At 30.6% G+C, this 22146-nt stretch overlaps 6 protein-coding genes across 8 annotated transcripts; 2 read left to right on the forward strand and 4 right to left on the reverse strand.

The window, feature by feature from the left end:
* Positions 1-313: 313 nt before the first annotated feature.
* On the reverse strand, positions 314-6002 carry LOC143424667 (uncharacterized). The gene is made up of 7 exons (XM_076896894.1): positions 5764-6002; positions 3241-4265; positions 2610-3112; positions 2164-2423; positions 1675-2067; positions 920-1300; positions 314-846 (listed from the first exon to the last, which is right to left on the reverse strand). The coding sequence occupies exons 2-7, from the start codon at positions 4247-4249 to the stop codon at positions 435-437; spliced, it is 2958 nt and encodes a 985-aa protein (XP_076753009.1). The 5' UTR covers positions 4250-4265; positions 5764-6002; the 3' UTR covers positions 314-434.
* Positions 6003-6484: 482 nt separating this feature from the next.
* Positions 6485-7035, reverse strand: LOC143424742 (allatotropin). Its single transcript, XM_076897009.1, has 2 exons — positions 6791-7035; positions 6485-6712 (listed from the first exon to the last, which is right to left on the reverse strand). Exons 1-2 carry the CDS (start codon positions 7033-7035, stop codon positions 6568-6570), a joined length of 390 nt encoding a protein of 129 aa, XP_076753124.1. The 3' UTR covers positions 6485-6567.
* Positions 7036-8641: 1606 nt separating this feature from the next.
* Strump (WASH complex subunit strump) lies at positions 8642-14052 on the reverse strand. 2 transcript variants are annotated; one of them, XM_076896881.1, is made up of 17 exons: positions 13789-14052; positions 13545-13647; positions 13178-13369; positions 12867-13081; positions 12434-12800; positions 11980-12255; positions 11667-11892; positions 11340-11560; positions 11005-11256; positions 10709-10891; positions 10513-10629; positions 10277-10449; positions 9877-10139; positions 9603-9786; positions 9296-9516; positions 9064-9217; positions 8642-8968 (listed from the first exon to the last, which is right to left on the reverse strand). In XM_076896881.1, the coding sequence occupies exons 1-17, from the start codon at positions 13908-13910 to the stop codon at positions 8815-8817; spliced, it is 3423 nt and encodes a 1140-aa protein (XP_076752996.1). In that variant the 5' UTR covers positions 13911-14052; the 3' UTR covers positions 8642-8814. The 2 variants fall into 2 exon arrangements, with proteins under 2 accessions (XP_076752996.1, XP_076752994.1); XM_076896879.1 differs by having other exon boundaries at positions 8643-8968; positions 11340-11575; positions 13789-14051.
* Positions 14053-15147: 1095 nt separating this feature from the next.
* On the forward strand, positions 15148-16907 carry LOC143424729 (uncharacterized). The gene is made up of 4 exons (XM_076896991.1): positions 15148-15374; positions 15683-15942; positions 16322-16464; positions 16623-16907. The coding sequence occupies exons 1-4, from the start codon at positions 15217-15219 to the stop codon at positions 16770-16772; spliced, it is 711 nt and encodes a 236-aa protein (XP_076753106.1). The 5' UTR covers positions 15148-15216; the 3' UTR covers positions 16773-16907.
* An 80-nt stretch (positions 16908-16987) lies between these two features.
* Positions 16988-18348, reverse strand: LOC143424721 (uncharacterized). The gene is made up of 4 exons (XM_076896980.1): positions 18162-18348; positions 17841-18055; positions 17505-17768; positions 16988-17379 (listed from the first exon to the last, which is right to left on the reverse strand). The coding sequence occupies exons 1-4, from the start codon at positions 18291-18293 to the stop codon at positions 17121-17123; spliced, it is 870 nt and encodes a 289-aa protein (XP_076753095.1). The 5' UTR covers positions 18294-18348; the 3' UTR covers positions 16988-17120.
* A 1198-nt stretch (positions 18349-19546) lies between these two features.
* Positions 19547-21656, forward strand: LOC143424744 (microtubule nucleation factor SSNA1). 2 transcript variants are annotated; one of them, XM_076897012.1, is made up of 3 exons: positions 19547-20077; positions 21084-21283; positions 21410-21656. In XM_076897012.1, the coding sequence occupies exons 1-3, from the start codon at positions 19987-19989 to the stop codon at positions 21500-21502; spliced, it is 384 nt and encodes a 127-aa protein (XP_076753127.1). In that variant the 5' UTR covers positions 19547-19986; the 3' UTR covers positions 21503-21656. The 2 variants fall into 2 exon arrangements, with proteins under 2 accessions (XP_076753127.1, XP_076753128.1); XM_076897013.1 differs by lacking the exon at positions 19547-20077 and adding an exon at positions 20633-20865.
* The last annotated feature ends 490 nt before the right edge of the window (positions 21657-22146 follow it).

Genomic DNA, 22146 nt, shown 5'->3' on the forward strand with positions numbered 1-22146 from the left:
GGCAGTTTTAAAACGTCTCTTATAGTTTATTTTTTACTCTACCACTACAAACCACTGTGATTAATTAAAAAAAAATGTACGGTTCGAAGTTTTTACATAGGTACGCGTATATATGTACGTGCGTATATAAGCAAAGCACACATATTTTTGAACCTCCAATGAAGAAGAAATTACAGTAATACAGTATTATATTTGTTTGCATTATATGTGTTTTTTACATATTGGCGAATAAAATTAAAAAATTGAACATTGAAATCGTGATTAGAAAAATTTGTGAAATTAGAAATGCTTCTGTCTCTGATATGAATTGTACTTCTTTTCATATCATGCGCTATATCATAGCAGCTAATTACATAATATTTTTAGGGAATAACCATGTCTGCGTACGTGTAATATGTACGTACATGTTTTCAAAACGATTGTGTGCTGCGTTATTAAACTTTTGATCTTTTACGCGCAATCGCGTCTTCTACGGCTTTAAGTTGTTTCAATAATTCTTCCCGCCGTGAACTTGCTTTCTTTGCTGCTTTAGCTGCAGCCGCAGCAACACTTGCCTTACTATCAATTAGTGGCGGAGATTCTAATCCCCTCTTTTTTCCAGCCATTAAAGCGGAACGATCGACCTTTTTCACAGCCGTGGTATTGCTTGTTGATTTTAATGTAAGCTTGATTTGTTGTTTAGTACCGCTAAGTTTCAAAGCATCGATGCCCTTCGAATCTTTTCGTGTTACTGGCGGAGTTGAACCTTTCCTCCGACGTGTCTCGCTAGAAGAAGAGGAATAACTGGACTCACTGGAATCACTACTGCTACCACTGCTTTCTGACCCTGAACTACTGTGCGAAGACCTAAAACAATTAAAGAATTAATCTAGATGTAATTATAATTAACGAGATACGATGTGTATTTATATATTTTTACCTCGATCTCGATCGACTTTTAATAACTTTAGCTACTGCAGCTGCTGCTATCGCTGCTTTATCTCTCGCCTTTTCGTGATGACGTTGATGAGAAGAGAGCGGACTTGGCGCAGGCGGGTTAAGGCCAGCACGTCGGTGAAGTGTACCAGTTGTAGGAGAAATGGAACCTTTAGGTGGACGAGGAGAAGGAGCGGGTGGATTCATTAACATGGCACCACGTTGAGGCGCAGCAGCCGCAACCGCTGGAGCATTTGCAGATGGCGATGTCACCACTGCTTTCCCTTTGCCAGCACCACGTGTTCTAGAGGGAGGGGATGGTGAACGGGACCTGGATAGGGAGTCGTAAGAACTGTAGCTAGAGCGGCTCGAGCTACGGCTAGAACTAAAAACAAGTATACAGTACACTAGTACGCTTTTCCATATATTCAAGGAAAAAAATTGAAAAATTCAATACGATCTAAATAATCTACCAAAGTGTGTTTAGCAGTGCAGATTTGAAAATATTATAATTAATAATTGTGTAAGATATTTAATTGCCTGAGTGACTACGAATAGGAATGCGCAGCTCTATGCAAATTTATAACTATAGATGTGCACAGTGTCCTGTAAATCCATAGCAATCATTCAGTCAACGAAACTGTTGCACAACTAAAAATTACAAGTCAATGCCTAGTCTGATAACAATCTTTTTTTGTTGAGGTACATTTTTGGTAGTAGTGTATGCATTGTTCTTCTAAAATTAATAATAAAAATTACCTAGTCGATGAATATGAAGAGCCTGAAGAGTACGATTGTCTTCGTGATCGTCGAGACGATGTATTTCGTCGTACGGTACTCGGAGACTTCCGACGCATCCAAGGATCTGCCCATTCGTCTCCTCTTCCTCTTTCTTCTGGGGGTGGTTCTTCCTCTCGCCAAGGTTTGGTCGGTGGAATACGTTCTACTATAACTTCTCTTGATGGACGCTTATGTTTCTTCTCATACTTCTCATAATATTCTCGTTCCCTGTCGCGTTCGCGTTCTCTTTCTCTTTCTCTGGTATGTGGCGTTGGAGAAACAGAATGAGGCGTTCCACGGGGTATCGCGTGATAATCAATACGTTCTCTGTATTCAGCCGTAACTCGAGTGTCCGCCTTATAATGTACCCTCCTTAAAAGAGAAGAAGTGTTTGAATGTTTATCTTAACAGATATATTCTTTATCGACTTTTACGTTAGATAAATAGTAAATATCGTAAAATTTTTACCTATAATATTCTGGTGGTGCTGCTGGTGGTGCATAATAAGGATCAGGCTCTTCAATATATCTTTCTGGTGTAAGCCTAGGGGGTGGTATTCTTCTGGGTGCCTCTCTAGGTGGCCACCTTTCAACAGGTGGTTCTGGACTGGCTGCCCTTACATAATATCCTGCTTCTCTATCCAGTTCGTCTTGTCCTAAGCTTAGATTCATTTTCTTTTCCTCAAAGTCCATATCTGACTCTTTGCGTTTGTTTGCTTTGCGCATCATCTACGTTAGAAAATAAATGAATAGAAATTACAATTTTATAAAAGTGTTATAATTATGGACGTTATTAATTATTATATATAAATGTTAATACAGAATAAATACAACGTTGTGTCAATACTCTTCTTGCCATTAGAGGTGTAGAAAAGTACATACTGCACTATTATCTTGTACAAATAATAAACTTACTTCTTTAGCATGTCGTAATCCACGTTCCCATGCCGACTCAGTAGGAAGTTCTTCTATTTTTGGTGTATGTGAAGGAGCTCCATAACCAGGTAATGGTCGCACCATATTTGGTCTATCGATATGGGGTCTGAATTCGTGCGGAGGAGCTGCGTGTGGCGGATACGCCATTGGTCTGACCATGTCAAACATGGTATAATTACCCTTGTCAGTAACACCTGGATGTAAAAATCTACAACTAACGCCCCATGTACATTGGCCTCGATTATAAAAACGGCAAACAGGTCTTGGTTCTGTTTCTTCTGGTCGTGCATCATCGCCATCGCTAAGCTCTCCTTCTTCTAATTCAGATTCTACTTTCTCACCGTCTTCTTCTCCTTCTTCTTTTTCATTTCCATCGCCACCTTCTTTTAACTTCATTTTATCTTTATCTTTGTTGTCTTTATCTTTTCCATCTTTATCGGTTTTGTCTTTATTTTCTTTAATAATTAGTCCTTCTGTCTCACCTAAAAAGCATTCATTTAATTATATTTATTTCAGATTTTATTTTTTTTTTTTAAATCAGGGAAAATAATATATTAATTATAAAATAAAATTTTCCTGTAATGTTTCCAATGATTGATAAAATAATTACCTTCATCACGTTCATCTTTCCACTGACCATCAGCTTCAAAATCCAGCTGCTCACTTTCTTCTGTTAACCCAACGGGTACATTTTTATCCTCCTTTTCTATTTTATCATTACTTATACGTTTCTCTTCATTTTGCTGATTTTCTTTCAGTACTGATTCATGTTCGGTATTTCCATCAACTCCATCCATACTTTCTAAATCAGAAACATCAGATAAATCCTCGCCATGCGTAATTGGCGCTGGTTTCGATTTAGTTATCGATTCAGGCTCATCTTCGATATCTCCATCTGAAATTTGTTCTCCATCTAATTCGTTGAATGACCCAGCTTTTATTGTTGGGGAAAGGGGTGGCGAATGTTTTTCTGATTCTTGATCGTCCATAGGAGATGCTGGACCAGATTTCGGAGAACTTCTTCCAGACATTAACGATTTTGCAGAACTACGTCCTGATCTTGGTGATTTCGGTGAACTTTGTCTAGATTCACTATTTTTATAAGAATACGATTTAAGAGAATTATCGGCAGATCTTTGGGTGTCTACTTCTAGTTCAAATTGTTTAGGTTCTGTATCTTCGAATTGTAAAGATTTAGAATCCTGAGGAGTAGATGGGCATGACCTTTCATCTTGCACAGGAGAATGAGATAGACTGCGATCTGTTCTAGGTGAATCTAAAGAATTATTTCCTGAATGATACGATTTTGGTGAAGCAGGTGGTGATTTTGATAAACTACGAGCAGATCTTGGAGAGCCCATATCGCTAGGAGAAGCCAATCCAGATCTTTGAGATTTTGGTGATATTGGTGTATATCTTGGAGACTTTGAATCCCTTTCTGATATAATGGATCCGGGGGATTTCTCTCTTGAAGAAACAGAACTTGCTCTAGACTTGTGCTCGGATACAGATGAATGGTGCGAGGAGTTTGGCGATGCCATATTGTCAGCAGATGTAACACGATTTCTTCTTCCATCGTAACCCTCTGAAGAGGAACTTTCTGAACCAGAGTCTGACATGATGAATTACTCTAGCCTGTAAATCAAATCATTTTTTTATAAATAGATACAATAATAATTTGACAAAGGAAATGGGACCATCGCTCAAACAAATTGTTAATTTCCTCTTACTTGAGAAGTGAATTTTTTTAGCCGAACCGACCAAATGTAGCACTGAAAAATCTGCATCAGTAGCATCGCAGGGCTTACCTGTATCAATAAGAGCCTGTGCAGTACTTGCTCTTGAAGGCACAACGCGAGCAATCCATAATGTGTCGAACATACTTTTTATATCACGCCGGTAACTTTTTTTTACTAAACAACTTTTGTACTTTTATACTTAAACTGAACTTTTTTCACATTTACAATATATACTGTTAATTTTTCAAGATTTCTTGCGCGGAACTTTTACGTTTTAAACTTTCAACTCGAACACAACACAAACTAAGAATTACCGGTAAACCGTAAACCGTTTTGTACTGCACTAGAAACTATAACGAACGGACTTTCAACCTGTAAGAATGTCTTGTGGGCATATGGGGGAAAAGAAAGAATAAGGGAAGATGGAAAAATTTAGGAGAAAAAAAGAACTAAAGCATTGTTTTTTTATCATTGTAAATGAGCAAAACTACTATCAAATCACATGAACACAATATATAAAATGTAATAATAGAAAATTATTGGGAAATAGTCATTAATGACAAAAACCGTTAACAATGATTTATTGTAGCTGATGGTAGTAATAGGTACATTAGAAATAAAACAAAAGAAACTCATTTAGAAACCAAATGTTCAGTTTGTATATACAATTTTTAACTAGAAAACAATTTTCTACAACTAATGATAAAATAAAAATGTTTAATATATACAAACATAAATAATATCCAATCCAGTGGTACGAGTAAATTACTAATGGATTACATACAGTACAGATTGCAGCAATAATATATTTAAAAGCACGAGTAAAGTTTATTTCAATGTAAGTGGTAGCGTCTCGTTAATTACCGCGATATAAAGTATCCACATTGTAGTGCTAATAACTTGTACTCGTAAATACCATACGAAGAAAAAACGTAATTTTATTAAAAAATTAATATTTATAGCATCATTTTAAAATAATTTTTAAGCAACCTTTGCGTTACTTTCCTCGTATCATTTGATTTTTAAAGAATTTCGAAATATCATTGTAAAATAGACCATCACGATGTACGGTACGCGAGGAACATATTCTAATTATTTCGTGGATACTATATCGCGTAAAATAATAGAGGAAATTCAGGCGTGAAATGGAAGAAAACGAAATTTCCAATTACCATTAAAAAGGTGATTAAAATTAAATCGCAACATGCGTTAGTTATCATATACTGACTTAATTCATTGAAATATTTTCGTGAACGTTTGAGGTTAACACTGTAACATCGTTACATATTATTGCAGGACAATCTGTAGAAATGTGAATAAAAAAATGTGAAAAAACGGGATTTCACCGTTTATAAAAAATATATATTGCCGAGAACGTGTCGTGGAATTCTTACCTTTATCGCGCGTATGCCTGTGGGCCTTTGGAGATTTTAAGGCTCCGAGGCTTAAGGTGGCCGATGTCACTCAGATAATTACGGATTAATTTTGGGCTCTGCTCCCGTAATTTTGTTTCCCTGATTAACTCTACTTAAACGTTGAAAACTCTGTGTCCCACTACTAAATTAAAAGCACAGGATCTTCTGCAGGACAATGCACAAACGAAAAAATCATGAAGCGCAGAAACTGAAAGCCCTTCTATGCTATAAACCATCGATTGCTTTCGAGATAGACAGCTATATCCTGAAACCGCTTGGATGCATCCCTTCTGCCTCTCCATTGGATCCCGTACTCATTTTTCAAACCTTTAGGTTGCTATCCGTGATACGAAACGGGTAGTACATCTATTTCTTGCGATGGGTTCGTGATTGAAATTGTATTTTTTCGAACTTTGTTTATTTTTACGTTAATATAAATAACTTAAAATATGTGTGATGTAAAAAATATATAATATTTTAAGTACTTAATTTTCATTATTTAGATCACGCTTTAAATTGAGCACAGTTTAAATCACAATTCTTACTTTATGAATTCACGTGTACATATGGCACACTGCAAGAGATCGTCCAATTACATTTAAGCTTTCAAACTTCTATTTTTGAATTGTATTCATTCTTAATACTGATTAAGGTCTGAGAAGAAGCTTTGGGGAAACGGTACAAATTAATAACGATAGAATAGATTTTTGAATATAGTAGATTTATTAAACTAGAAGGTATAGCTAGAAATTTCGTACATCACTTGAATATACAGTGAAAGTTTTAAAGTAGCCAAGTTATTCTGTCTGGATTAGAGCGATCCATCATCGACATAAAATCCGCATGACCATCTATCAACACTTGCGTCAATTTAGTGGCAAAAGCTGGATTCGTTTTCATTTGCTGAAGTAACCATTCTATGGAGATCCTGAAATGTAAATATCTCATATTAATTACACCAAGGTATGCGTCAAAGAAAAATGTATAATATGACAAATGTATGTACCCTTGTGGAAAGAAGCGCAAAAGCGTGGACAGAATTTGTTCGTGTCTATCAACTTTTGGAACATTGACGATATTACTTTGCCTTTTCCCAAAGCCTACTGCGATACCCGTTTGTCGAGGTATAAAGCCTCGAACTACTCGTGATCTCGCCTGATATTTCCCGAAATGCGAATAATTACGATTCCTAGAGGTCGCCATAACGATCCCAATGGCAAAAGCCAAAATAACGACGATGCCTACTCGCATGATTTATCTGGAGGGAAGAGGAAATTGATTAATTTCACTTACATAATAATAAAAACCAACGAAGGTATCTTAACGAAAAGCGCACGAATGTTATCCATAATTTTACACCCCTTCTGTTTGTATTCCGTTTTGAAAGATTTCTTATCGTTAAATTACAGAGACGAAATAATAATTGAATCATACATTCTTCGTGCAAATAGGAAACCTAATACAAAATGGTTCCAATTAAATGCATATAAGATATTTGGAAATTTGGAGAGAAATGAATTTCATATCATTTCGTCTTTGTTACGCAGTACTTCCCTACTCTGTCATATACATATTATACGTGTCAGATGAACTTCTTACGGATAATTACATGTATAAAGATTTATAGGATTTACAATAAGTTTATAATTTTACTTTTTATACGTACCACAGGCACAGAGAAAGAGAGAAAAAGAGAGATTAGCATAAAAACTCCGATATGAACGTAAACTATACTCACAGAGGAACATCGGTACTCCTTGCTAAACGCAAAACAATGTTTTAAGTATTCATATTTTTCGTTAAGAAAAAGAAAATATATATATATATAAATGAAAATAAATGCACATAACATATGTATAAATATATATACTTTAAAAATTTGTTACTATAGAAGAAGGGTATAACATAAAATTACAATGTTATTATATATGCGATATTAGTAAAAATGTAACACATTCACGCCACATTTCTTCATTTTTTTACAGTATATAGAATCTTAAATAATCGACATTTATATTGGAAGTAGAGTTACGATGTTACAGCAGCACGTATGAGCAAGAATGACTGAGCTCGGTACATATCGCAGTCTCTTTTGTAGCAAACCGCCAGCATCGCCGTTGCAGCCGCCGTTGACGGCGTTAGCCGGCGCACCAACCGCCTACGTTCTCTTTAATATCTTCCTATGCAATTTATTTATTTCAATCACGATATATAATGCAAAATAAATTTTAAATGATAAGAAAAAAATATATTTTTCACATAAACATTCTAATTGTTTGTTACAGTATTCATTTAAGAGTTTAAAGTACTATTGAACAAAAGGAAAAGGCGGCCGTCGGCGTCTTGATACCACCATAGCGGCCGCTCTCGCCGACAAAAGCGGTCTACGTTACGTGTTTCATCGTTTTTAACGAAACGTAAGTATGATAGGCCTCAAAATGTAGACTTGAATTTACACGATCGTAATAAGATATGTATTGCGTTTGAAAATATTCTTGTAACATCATTTAAGGCAAGGATGATGCGAAAACCGTTCCAGAAGCGCCGCAACATCGCCTACGCGGCGAATAGCGCATTCAGCCGCCGATGCGTATGTAAATTCCCGTTGCAGATGTGGTGGGTGAGCATTCACACTTTCGTAATTAGATTTTTATATGTGAACTGTATGTAGTATGGAAATTTAATGCTTACTTCAATTTGAAAGTAAGCTGTTGAGAACTTAAAGCAATTTTAAATGTTTTCCAGTTTAATTAAAACATTTTTTGATTAAAACGATCCAAAGCAGATATTACTAAATATATATGTAAAAGATATAAATAATAACTTAAAACATAAGATTTTGTAATAATAATAGAATTTTATTATTTCCCATATTTAACAAGAACTGATATAATTATTATATATTATAATACATGCACGTACAAAATACATATCTATATGTGAATGTATGTACAAAATAGATACTTTTTTATTTTTTAATACAACGCAGATTATAGCCTTAGCCACAAAAATCATATTGCACTAAACATTTCATTTGGCAGTCTTCATTTGGAAATGATCCATAATAATTATAGGAATATCTTTAAGTATATACGATCGCGATATACCAGAATATTTTGAAAATAATTCTAAAATGTGCAGAGTGTTTGTTCCTTCAGAATCTCCATCGCTTCCCGCTCTTGCACTGTAAAGAAAAATAATGATAATATACATGTATAATGGTAAATATTTTTATATTAAATATATTAAAGGAATTCCACAGATTCACACCGCAATTACCTATCTGTGGTAACGCATGAAAGTACATATATACAAAGATATTTAACATATCGTGTCATCGCAGAAAATGTACATTGACGTAGAATTGTTTGCACTCCGATGACGAAAACTACAGTATCGAGGGAATCATGTGGTTTTTTACTTAAAAGACTACCTGCAATTTGTTTGATTATTGATATAAAATTTTCATCTTTATATATTCCATTTATATATATGTATATTTAAATCATACCTGTATTTTTACAGTAGTGCAGTTTAGGTAATTGTAATACAGTAAGTAAAAACATAATAAGTGCAACGTTATTTATGTTTGGTGATTTAATATAAACATTATTATGAGGATTACTTATACCAGCCCAATCTAATCTGATACTGAGTTCGTGTAGTAATTCATTTTTTTCTGCGTCATTTTGGCCATTACTATTTTGCTTGTCAATTTCAAATAAAACAGCTCTGCAAATTATAATAATGTAAAAAATACAAAAATTTCGTATTCAAGATGACTAGAAAATTTGTTTAAATATTATTTATACGCATACGTGTTTAATGTTTGAAGTGCTGCTTCCATATGCTTAGCTTCAAATTTACAAGCAGTATTCAACTCGTATGCTATTTTTTTCTTAATAAGTTGATAATGTCCAACTTTTAATACCCATTCAAGTAATTGGGGACAAAACTTACTTGCTTGTATATTAACAGAACTGAGTAGTTTTGACATATTACCTAAATATACATATTAAATAACATAAAAGAACTCACAACTTGTTACAAAGATATATAACATTAAAATATAATATTAAAGCATAATAATACCTTTAAGAGTGTCTACAGAATTTAACATTCCATCGAAATGATCAATAATAGACGACCATGTCTTATTGCGAATGTTTTTTTCCATGTAATGTATCATATTGGTTAATTCGGTAATAATGTAAAACGAAATAAGTTTATCAAGACCCGTCAAACCAGGTGTTCCAATTGCTTCCAATGTTCTTGAAAACATTTTATAATTTAATACTTCTGCTTGCGTTTTAAGGTCATACCAGGCAAGTGAATGTTCAATATAGACAGTTGTCCTAAAAATATAAATGTAATTATTACTTAAAAATGTTTAATTATTAAATCGTAATATAATAATGTAATACATTATTATATTATATTTGTAAATTAAGTTTGGTATATCTATTAAAAAGGTATCGACTAAATAATTTACCTGGGATCTGTTATTCGAATTAATTCACGAGCCAATCTACCAATAAAAGTTGTAGAATTATTATCCAAAATGGAAATATATTTTTCTTCCTGGAAATATCTCCATGATCTTTCTGAAGTCCAGGAAGAACCTACACATTCTTCTTCCACTGCTGTATTTATAATATAAGTTATCTATGGATGGGGAAGAATTTCTATTAGACATCCACATTTCACATATTTATGAATTAGACTTACTTCTTCATGCCATATTTTTAAACTGTTGATATTAATATAATCTTGGATATATTGAAATGATTTGCGGTAGCCATCCATAATTGTTGCTAAATTTTGAAGTTTCAGTGCCAGTGACGTCTGAAACGAAATGTTATTAAATAATAATAATTTTAAACAAAATATCTTATGTAATAAATAAATTTAAATTAATATTTACTTTTGATTTTGGCTCAAAAACAAGACCATTGTGCAAAGCTAGCGTCACTTTTTTTACGAGTTCTTGTCGTATACCATCTTCCAATAAGCGGTGAGAATCGACTCTTAGCACTCCTAATGGAACACTCCTTAATGATAAAACTCCTTTTGTAAATACTGATACAGCATACGTCAATTTAGCCATCTAAATTATTATTTTAGATGGAGATTAGAAATAGTTAGTTTAAATTTTGTCTGTTTTAAGATAGAGTACATGCATTTTATGTTACATTGAGCCATTTAATCAAAAATACATACTTTTAATCTGTCGTCTAATTGTGCATAATCTTTCAGTTTATCTTTTGGCAGTTTAGTAGGAATTTCTTTGAAAGAATTGGTTTCAAGCTGTACTATCTGGGCAAGTAAACCAAACACCGTTTCGGGTATTATTTGTAGCACGCGCCTCGCATACTTTTCTAATTCTCTGCTATAGTATTGTGATACCGAAGATAAATCAGCACTACGCGCTTGATTTACTCTTAACAGAGGAGTCTCCAATGCTGAAGCCATCTGAAAATAAATGAAACACAAGTATTTTAGTAACAACAACAAAAAGAAAGAAATACTTAATTTAATAAAAAATTAAAATTTACTTTTAAAAATAATGCCTTCAATTTTATTACAGTAGGTGGACTTTCTTTTATGCTAGCTTGCATTGTACTAATAAACGATTCCATGATATTCCATGCATAACAACAATCTGTCACTATATTTAAACTTATCATAGTGTCTTCTGTTATGCTTCCTGTACGTAACATATTATGTAATATCTCCCGTGTATCAGCTAAATATTGTGATATATGTAAATTATTTTCTAGTTGATGGAATTCTGAAATTATTATAATTTCAATGATATTTTAGTATAAATCATAGTACAAATAATAACAAGAAGGAATTATAATTTCTTCTACCACACTTACCTTGTACTTCTTCTAATGCCTGCAATAATTGTACTATCTTTCTTCCATCTTCTTGTTGCAACGAATCTATATGTTTACTTATCTCCATAAACCAAGTATGTAGATTTTGATTCCTCTCAATACCATCAAGCGACTTACTACCACCAAATATTTGAGCCAGATCAGTTATACGTTCAACGCATGTTCCTTTAGCTCTAACCCATTTAGTTTCTTTACCGAATAATAACTAAAAATTAACAATATCAATTTAGTATGTTTTTTTTTTGTACGTCTCATTTAATTAGACATTGTGAGAAAACATTGTTAATCGTACATCTTTATACAACTGCTTAACTCCTTGCTCAATCTGAGCAGTACTTAGTAACAACTGAAGACAATCAGTTGTAGTATATTTGCTATCAATCACTACTAATTGTTTAAGCATACGCGAACGTTTTGAATCTTCTAATGATATAGTCGACGTTGCTGTATGTAGAAGTATCCAATGTAATGTTACATTGCATTCCCTTACTAATTTTACCAAAGATCCTATTGCATTCTCGTCTAGAGTTACTGCCAATTGTACTTCTTCTGTTTCGGATATCAATTTCTAAAACAAAGTATTATTACTTTAATAACATATATATATATATATATATATATATATATATATATATATATATTCATTAATCCCAATTGTATAATTTGTATATATTAATATTTAACTGTTCTTAAGGTGCACATATCATTTTGAAAACTCTTTATTCTGATAAATACTAAATATTTACCTTCATTTTTTGTCCATATTTCTGTGCAATTAGTTTTACATTCGATGATTCCAGAGTATTATTGAGAGCCGTTCTTGCTGCTTTATACGGTAACCACCAATCGCATAAATTTATTACTATACCCATATAAATACTAATTACCCAGTTATCAGGAAAAAATCTATCTACTATTTCTCTCATCATAGCTGTGTGACTGTGTAACATAGTTGGTTTGAATGATAAAATTATAACTAACATTGATGCTTGATTAGATAGGGCAGTACTACGATGTTCTGGATGTGGAAAAGCAAGACTTTGATTATATATTTCGTCGGAACGCAAACGTCCGATAATGTGCTCTATTAAGGAATCATTTAATTGCACTCTCCTAAAATTAATTGTTTGCAGATAAAAACTGATAATACAAGCTGAACAAATTTTAAGAGAAACTCACTTAAAATAGTCTTCAGGATAATTTGCTGGTCGTTTGTTAGAAGTTTTAGAAAATCCTGTTGAACGTAATAACATACATATATCATCCACTCTTGTAGAAGATGAACGTTGAGCATTGTATCGATAATAAGATACGAGTAATCTCTCCCTTATAGATCCATCGAAATGATAGTCCACCAAAAGCAGCATAACTCCGTACAAATACACTGCTTCGCACTGTTAACATAAATATGATTTATCGTTTTTCTTTTAAGAATATTACAATTAAATATTATAGCTATATCGCCAAATATTTGCAATTTTCAAAAATACCATTAGTTGCCTGCCTTCCTCATTGAGCATAATAGTGTCTATAGATTGGTGAATATACATTCCATCTCCTAATTCGTCCACATAAAGATTTACATCTGTTACATATTTGTGTATACTTTCGAAAGCTAAGTAGAATCTAGAAATTATGTCAGAATAATTGCTTCGCAGCTCTTCGTCTGTCTCTTGTAGTATCTACAAAAAAGATTGGTAGCTTAGATAAATTAAAGTAACTCAAAGGAAAAGGTATCCATAATTATAAAGCAAGATATAAAGATATCTACAAGTGACTTTAAATTTTGCCAAAAGTTTAAATATTTATAAAGTAATAGAAGACAATCAATTCTGTTTTTTTTTTTTATGTACTCACAGGGTCATTCTCTATTTTTTGCTCATAAGTGCTAACTGATTTAAAATAAGCAAAGTCAATTATAATTGATCCATATTTTTGTACAATCTTTTTTGAATTTAAACTGTAAAATAAAAAATATTAATATACTTATATAATGTGATTCATACTATATATTACAAGAATAAATTATTAAATTGAAATATAATAACTGTTTTAATAATAGCATTTATTTAATTAATAAAATTGTTATATCTTAAATAACCTAAATACAGGTGGCACATAATCCTTTAATCTCATCAATTCTGCTATAATAGCATTTCCACGAGACACCAATCGCAATAAATTTTGCCCGCAAATATTATTTGCTGCCAAAAAGTCACCCATTTCGTATTTATTTACTTTAATAAATACAGCTGATAATATTCACAGCATTGTGTTTTAAAGTACATGTATGTACATAGTAACAAATGTCAATGATCTCATTGACGTGAGAAGAATGTGATAAATTGTCGTCGCTTTTTCTTGTTGATTTCACTACGAATTAAGTATAAAATATATTTTGAAAGAACTAGTAAAGGTGTCGATATATGTTTGTGGAAGGAAATTAAATAAACTGTATTAGTGATATAATATATTTTGCATATTATTTGGACAATGTTTATAATATTGATAATGTTATAATTAATAAAAAAATAATTGTAGCTTAAAATACGGTTCACAGCCATATGATTTTATTACATATCAAAGTGTTGTTTATATATTCTGTATACAGGGTGATTCACTACTCGAGTGACAAATTTTTAGAGCAGATACTGCACCTCAAAAGCAACAGAAAAGTTCATATAAACCTATAGGTTTGATTTGCAAAAAGTGGCAGAGAAAATTGGGATTTTTTTTCCAGAGATTATATTATTGATTCTTCTGGATGATCATCTTCCAAATTATAAGTCCTACAAGAAAGAAAGTAGGACAAACAATACTGAAAAAAGCAGTAAATTTGCTATTATAATAATCCCTATTTTACCCTGAAACTGGAAAAGAGGTAAAATAATAAAAGTTTCAACTTATCTCAGGAGGCAAAATTCGTAAATTACGAAATCTTTGATCTTCTATTTGAGTAATTATTTTTATACGTGGAAGGCAGCAAATTTAATAAAAGCTTCTTTATTCGCTAAGCTAAAAAAAGAAAATAAATAAATTTGATATTCAAAAATTTTTTGTTAATACTCGTGGCGCCATCTCTGCGAATACTGCTCAAACTGTTCGCACAGCGTTACCGACAGTGAAGTAAACTACCGAAAGACTGGTGGCGCCATCTCTGTGAAAAGTGCTCAAACTGGTCGCACAGCATTACCGACAGCGAAGTGAATTACCGACAGAAGTGGCGCCATCTCTTGAGGTGACTCTGAAGCTTATTGGGTAGTAGTTCAGAGTTACTCCAAGAGATGGCGCCACTTCTGTCGGTAATTCAGCATTTTCTTGCAGAGATGACGCCACCAGTATCCAAGTCGACCGAGCCGGATATAAACAGTGTTCCTGTGATCGACGTAACCTGCATAAAGTGTAGGCTACGTGAAAAATACACGTATATTTAATAAATAAGTTTTATCTAAATATGAAATTAAATTGATATAGGTTATAAACATAATTATAGGTGAAGGTATATTGCAAAGGTGTAAACATTTATGTAATGAGGATGATTCTGAATATCTGTAGAGGCATAAATTGCATTCAAAGGTTACAAATTTCGTACCAATCTTTAGTAAGGGATACTAAATGTGGAAATTATATACTTCGTAAATCATTTCATGCTTCACCCAAGTGTTCATTTAATATAAGAAATACAAGGTAACATAGTAGTGTATTATACTTTGTTGAAACAAATTATATTGAGTGTCTATGCTTTAAGTTACGTTGGAATCATAGGCACAAGTTTTATTAATATCGTTTTTGCCAACTATGTTTCGTTGGTTAAACCAAACAATAATTTTGATTTAGAATAATTCTATAAATGTGTTAGATATTTCATATGTAATTATTATGGTAACATTGTAGAGTTAAATATGTAATATCGTACATCGATAAGCAATTTTAATATAATATGTATTTTATACAAGGTTCTGATCAATTTTTCATATCCATTTATATACATACAGATGCAACAACTTAAATAATCTTCAACTAAAAGTAAACACAGATATCCAAAATAATGTAATATTGTACAAAAATGAAAATAGGAATGATTTCATTATATTGAAAATCATTTCTTACGGATGGATTATTTGCAATACAGTATTGATGGGTTGTACTTATAATCCAAAATATATAGAAACATTTTTTAAAAAAATCACTTGGAAAGAATATATATATTTACATGGATTAAATTTATGCTACTTCACGTATTCGATAAGTTTAGGTAATGTAAAATTAATAATTAATCTTAAAAAGAATATTGTATTATGCATTTAGATATAATTTTTATGCATTTATAGTTAGTACTGCAAGACATTCATAAACGTTTAAGGAAATATGCGATATATATGATAGATAAAATATTGAAAGTAAAATATACATTGCTATATTTAAACAGTAAAGCAGCTTTCTTGTTAACATCTAATTTTTTTAGTTGAATTTATAAAAGTATGGACTTAAATATATGCCAATAGTCTATTCACAATTAACGCATGGAATATAAGTAGAAGGATATTTCTTGTACTTATAATAAAATATATGACACACATAAAGTTTGTACATATACTTCATTATTTATTTAATATAATTTTTTTATTTCTTAGGGATTGGGTCTTGTTACTTTTTATATGTAGTGAACCAAAGAATAGTAAGATATATTATTTTACATAAAGGTGGTAAACAAGTATCTGTACTTACCAATCATTTATTTAAACGTTACAACACAATTTCACTTCCTGTTGATGAGGTATGTGCTTTTGTTTCGATTCAATATTAATAATAATAGTAATAGAACTTAATGGAATATTTTATATTATTTTATGGTCGTATCTTAACATAGACAAAATTTTAATAAAACAAAATTATACATCATTTATTTTTCACTGCTGGTCCATTATGTTTAAGGTAAAAACTAAAATAGCAAGAGAAAAGATGGTAAATTACTTAGCAATCAAACTTAAAGGACACCGTTTTTATTATCTTCTTGATGCCCAAGGAAAGTTTCCAAATACAAGATTGTTTGATTATACAGTTGGGAAATCAAAAGATTGGTAAAAGTATTATATATAACTGATATATATCATACAATTTAGTTATTACAAATAAATTACAAATATAACATATATATAATTCAGTGTCTTTTACTTTTATTTTTGCATGTAAGGTTGTGCAAATACAATTTATCATGTATCTGCAAAATAAATAATAATTACCATTTTATACAAAATATAGCTTTATAAACTATATTTTTAATATTTTAACATGTATGTATGGTTAGTATATATAATATACACATTTTGTTTTAAAGTCAATTAATATATAAATTATGTATACAATAATGCAAACATACATTGATTATGTTTACATTTTAGATTATATTAGATATACATTGCTATTTTCTCTTCAATATCTTTGTCTGTCATAACATTTATGCGAATATTTGCTTAAACGATCGCTATATCCATCGTCATGATATTTATCTTCTGCTTTATAATATACTTCAGGTGTTGAGCCTACATGTCCTTGCCAATATCGCGTCCAGTAAAGATCTTCTGGATTAATATCATGTGGATGTTTTGCATTTCTAAAAACATGTACACAATATATGAGACTTCCTATCAGAGTTAAAAATCCAAACACGAGAAACACTATTCCTAAAATCCTAAAAGAAACAGAAAGTACATTACATCGAATAGTAAGTTTTTTTTATTTAATATCCATGATATTAAATTAACAAAATTACATTTTGTATAAGGTCAAAGATGAATTAAGAAACTATATACTCACCAAACAATTAAGGGCTGAAAAAATTGAATTACTATAACAAAGCCCAGCGTAACAAGAATTAAACCCAGATTGAGTAGTAACATGAGGCAGCAAATTCCTTTTGTATTTGGGCAAAAAGGATTAGGAGTGGACATAGTTTCTATAATAATACCATCTTTTCTAGATGTGTGAGATTTTACTGATTTTGCTGAACCATAACTATAATGACTAGGTGCACGATGTCCTAATCTTGAACTTGGTGTTAGACTCTGATGTGATATATGGCTGTCGATAAAGTAAAAATTATAATTAATTAATTATGTGCAACTAAAAAATATAGTTTATTATGTTTACAACCTTATATCTGAAGTTGCTCTATATGCAGCGCTTGTAACATATATATCTGAACCATTATCGCATAAACTGCCATGTGAAGTACTTTTGCTAAGAGGATGAAGACTGTGTCTTGAAGATCCAGATAATACTGAGCCACGACTATTGTGCATATTTCGTGATTGTCGCCCTTCTTCTTTTTCATATTTTTCTGGATGATTTTTTTTCATTGATTTTGGCTACAAAATTCAAGTACGTATAAATGTAAATATTCTGTTAATAATTTATTAACAAAATTGTATGCACGTACAATTATGTACTTATTTTACATGTATTATACGTTACCATTGTAACATGGTCAGTAGAAACAACATATTCAGGTATAGTACGATCGGATGGAGCATGATGACTCTCGTCTCCATCTCTTAAATATTCCCTATTTATATTATTATGGTATCCCAAGTATTTTGAAGTCATTGCGATACTTATGTTTACACAATTTATCTGACATGTACAAGAATCATAAGAAACAAATTAGTATGCATACTAATTTGTAGACATACTTAACATTATAACTTAACATTAGTAGATATACTATTAGTGAATAAAAATAAAAGAAGCATAATTAATAATTACAATTACATAATAACTAAAAGTTAAGCACAGTTGTATTAAATTTTTAGTACTTATTATTAACATTTCTTTTTAACATTTTTAAACTATACAATTTTTAAAAACTTACACAATAAATATTATGTGAATGATATTAAAAGGATATTACAAATTTCAAATAATAATCTTCATTTTATAATTAAATGTTATTCACAGCATCACCTATAAAAATTATTGTATGTATTAGTAATTATTTTTCTAACAATACAAGGTGATTATTTGACATGTATATGTATTTATATTATTATTGTTTATTAACATTTATCGTACAATACATTATAATTTATAAATAATTAAATTGATAACAGAATAGAAATCATTATTGGACACAAGAGATGTGCATTGTATTTTTTCAAATAATGTTCAGGCAACAAAGCAAGAGTGACCTTTATTGCAAATGAATTGTAAAGTACATAATTATTACTGAATTATTCAATCGAATGTTGCGTGTGACAACATACTTGCTGCGGTAGAGAATTCCTAATTTAGTAAGGTGATGTCATTTTGACAAGGACGTGTGCATCTTCAATCAATAATAGGATCATTTTAGATACTATTTTGTACTTTTAGGTTTAATATCTTTCATTGCTTGATCTATAAATTTCATTGAAATCGATACGCACAGATCATGTACCTACTTTCTGAATTAGAACATTTAAATTTTATATACGGAAAAATTTGTTTAATATTAATTACAAATCGATAATGTTGAAGATTGTTATAAAAATGATCTAATTGGACGTGCTGTTTAATTTTTAAAACATCGAAGAATTGTAATACTTCATTTGGAATATTTGTTTATCATCCGATAAGTTTTGTACAGGCACGAAAACTTTTGAAGGATAAAATTGAAAGGTTTACCTGCGCAAGCGCCATAAATCGTGTCAGCATAGAACCAAATATACATATTGCTTTTCAATTTACATTTATTTGCAGTAATTTATTTGGTCCGTTGCAGAGGAAAAATTCATATACATGATTATAAAATAATACCGTATATAGGAGGATAAGACAAAAATAATTGTAAAATCGTCTACACTAATAGATCAGATAATAAGTTTGGTTTTCATACCTGTAGTGCTCGTGTTGAAGAAGCTTGTCGAAAGCAAATTTTATATGTAAGCTCATATGATTCAGATTTCTTGCAGTTGTTGTTTATGTAATTATTAACTTTTTTGTATAAAAAATTCCTTTTCTCTGCCAAAAATCGTTAATCAAACATAAAGTAAAATCGACACATAACGAATGTTTGATTTTAGAGGTATTGGTATTAACGGTACTATTTGATGCATCGTGTACTGCGAGAAATCACTTTAACAAAACATTTATATTTTAAAACACGTACGTTAAATAATTTTAAGAACTGTTTCAGAGATGTTTATATATCCACGTTTAATCGATGGGTGTAGATAGAATGCAACTGTGCACATTTCCGAGGCTTTCACGTTAGTGTGAAGATTGCGAGCGAAAGGTGTACGTATTTATTGCACCTTGCTAGATGAAAACACTTCGTAACGCCTATAAAAGGCAAGGTGAGATACTGCATTGTTTTTCTTCAATGTGGTATTTTTTATTATTCAGTACAAAAGGTATTTTACATTTTAATTACTGAATAATTTTATTAAATTCCCTTTCTTTTTTCATTGCACAAACTAAATAGTGGTCAACAATAACTGTACACTAAAAGCATTGCTCTGATTGTATTATATTTATATATAATGCATACACGTATATATTTTTTAATTTATAAAAATGTATAATATATCCAATGTGCACTTAAACTAGTACAATATTTTCAGAAATTATTTCAACTAATCCATTTGCTAGTTTATAAAATTTTTGTTATACCGTATTTTCTTTTTACATAAAAATGTTCCAAATACTATACCATTTATGAAATAGTAATTTAATGTTTCATTGAAAGAAAATTTTTTCATGTGATAACTACCTATATATATATATAATGCAAATATAATTCTGCAAAAAAGTTTCCAGATATACCAAAGAATTATCTATAAATCCGTATAAATATAAACTTGTTTGAGATAATATTTTTATATATAGTTGTAAATAAATTTTGCAATGATTTTAGATGATAATCAATAATTTCATATTAACAAATCGCGCATGCGTTGGAAATAATGCCTTATAAACTCCGCGCCAAAACTGAAACCTTTGTTTGGATTCGTAATGTAGTCATTTTTGAATGATTTAATATAAATTGTTAGTGAACTTTTAAATAGGAAAAGCTGTAACTATAAAATTTTGTACTGTTTGTTATAAATATATTGTGAGCCCGTCGATTTTGTGCATGGAAGGTTTGAGATGTCCCAACACGGTGCCGCTTTGCAAGCGTATAATCAAGAACTTGTAAAGTGTAAATAATCCTTGCATAACCTAAGATTTAAGCTAATTTAATCATAATCTATGTAACCATAGAAAAATATTAAGTTATTGTTAACTATTTCATATCATAATGTAAATGCGAAAAACATAAATTTTCTCATGAAATAATGTTTATGATGATTATATAAACTTACAGGTATATAGGTTATAATTTTTGTGTATTTTATCCAAATGTTTAATTGTATTTAGGTTTAGAAGAAATGAAACTAAGGCGCACAGAATTACAAGCTGAAATTGAATCTCAGGAAGAAGAAAAGAATCATCTACAAAGAGAGATAGAAAAATTATCTTATAAATTAACACGTCTAAATGATTGTTTAACTAAAAGAATAGCTGTTAGAAATGAATACGATAGAACTATTGCTGATACAGAAACAGCATATGTAAAGGTATCTAGTGTTCCACTTATTCTCGAAAAGAAACAGTCCAAGTTGTGATTTTATATTACTTATCATACTACAAATGATTATGCATATACATAGAATTATATATAAGATTTACTACTAAAATTACAGATTTTGGAAAGTTCACAATTGTTACTAAATATGATCAAGAGAGAAGCTACAAATTTGGACCAAACGTTAATTAAAACTATGGATAAACAGTAATAATAATGAATGCAAAGTATAAATTACAGAAATATGGAAAATAGAGTTTAAATATTTTTTAAATATGTCTAAGTTCTTAAATGTAAGTGAAACAAAGCTATTCATAACAATTTAACAAATTCTAAGTAATTTTTAAATTTACAACTTGCTCCTTAAAATTATCATCACATTTACAGGATAGTATGTTTTCTCTTCACAGTTTGTTTTCATTTCTTATATCTGCATTTTCATTCTTTGTTCTGAGTATGATTGTCAAATGCTTATGTTAGCACCAATTGTATATAATCATTTATTTAAATAATAAGAAATTATGCAGTATTAATAGACATACATTACAATAAATTATATATTTTCTAAAAAATACTTGCAATTATACAATATATTTGTACAGAAATAAATTACAATATATTTTATATTTTTGATAACAATTGTAATGGTATATTTACAAAAGTACATTACAATAAATTATATAGACTATAACCTATTATATACACAAAGACTGGCTATTGCATTTGCATTTATTCTTAAATTTGTTTTCAAGAATATTTCATAATAAAACAAATTCCATATAAGTATATATTAGATTATTTATAATTTGTAAAATATTAATGTATTGTAGAACTTGTGATAATTTTAAAGCAATA

Source organism: Xylocopa sonorina, chromosome 6 (genome assembly GCF_050948175.1).
Source record: "Xylocopa sonorina isolate GNS202 chromosome 6, iyXylSono1_principal, whole genome shotgun sequence".
Lineage (NCBI taxonomy): Eukaryota > Metazoa > Arthropoda > Insecta > Hymenoptera > Apidae > Xylocopa > Xylocopa sonorina.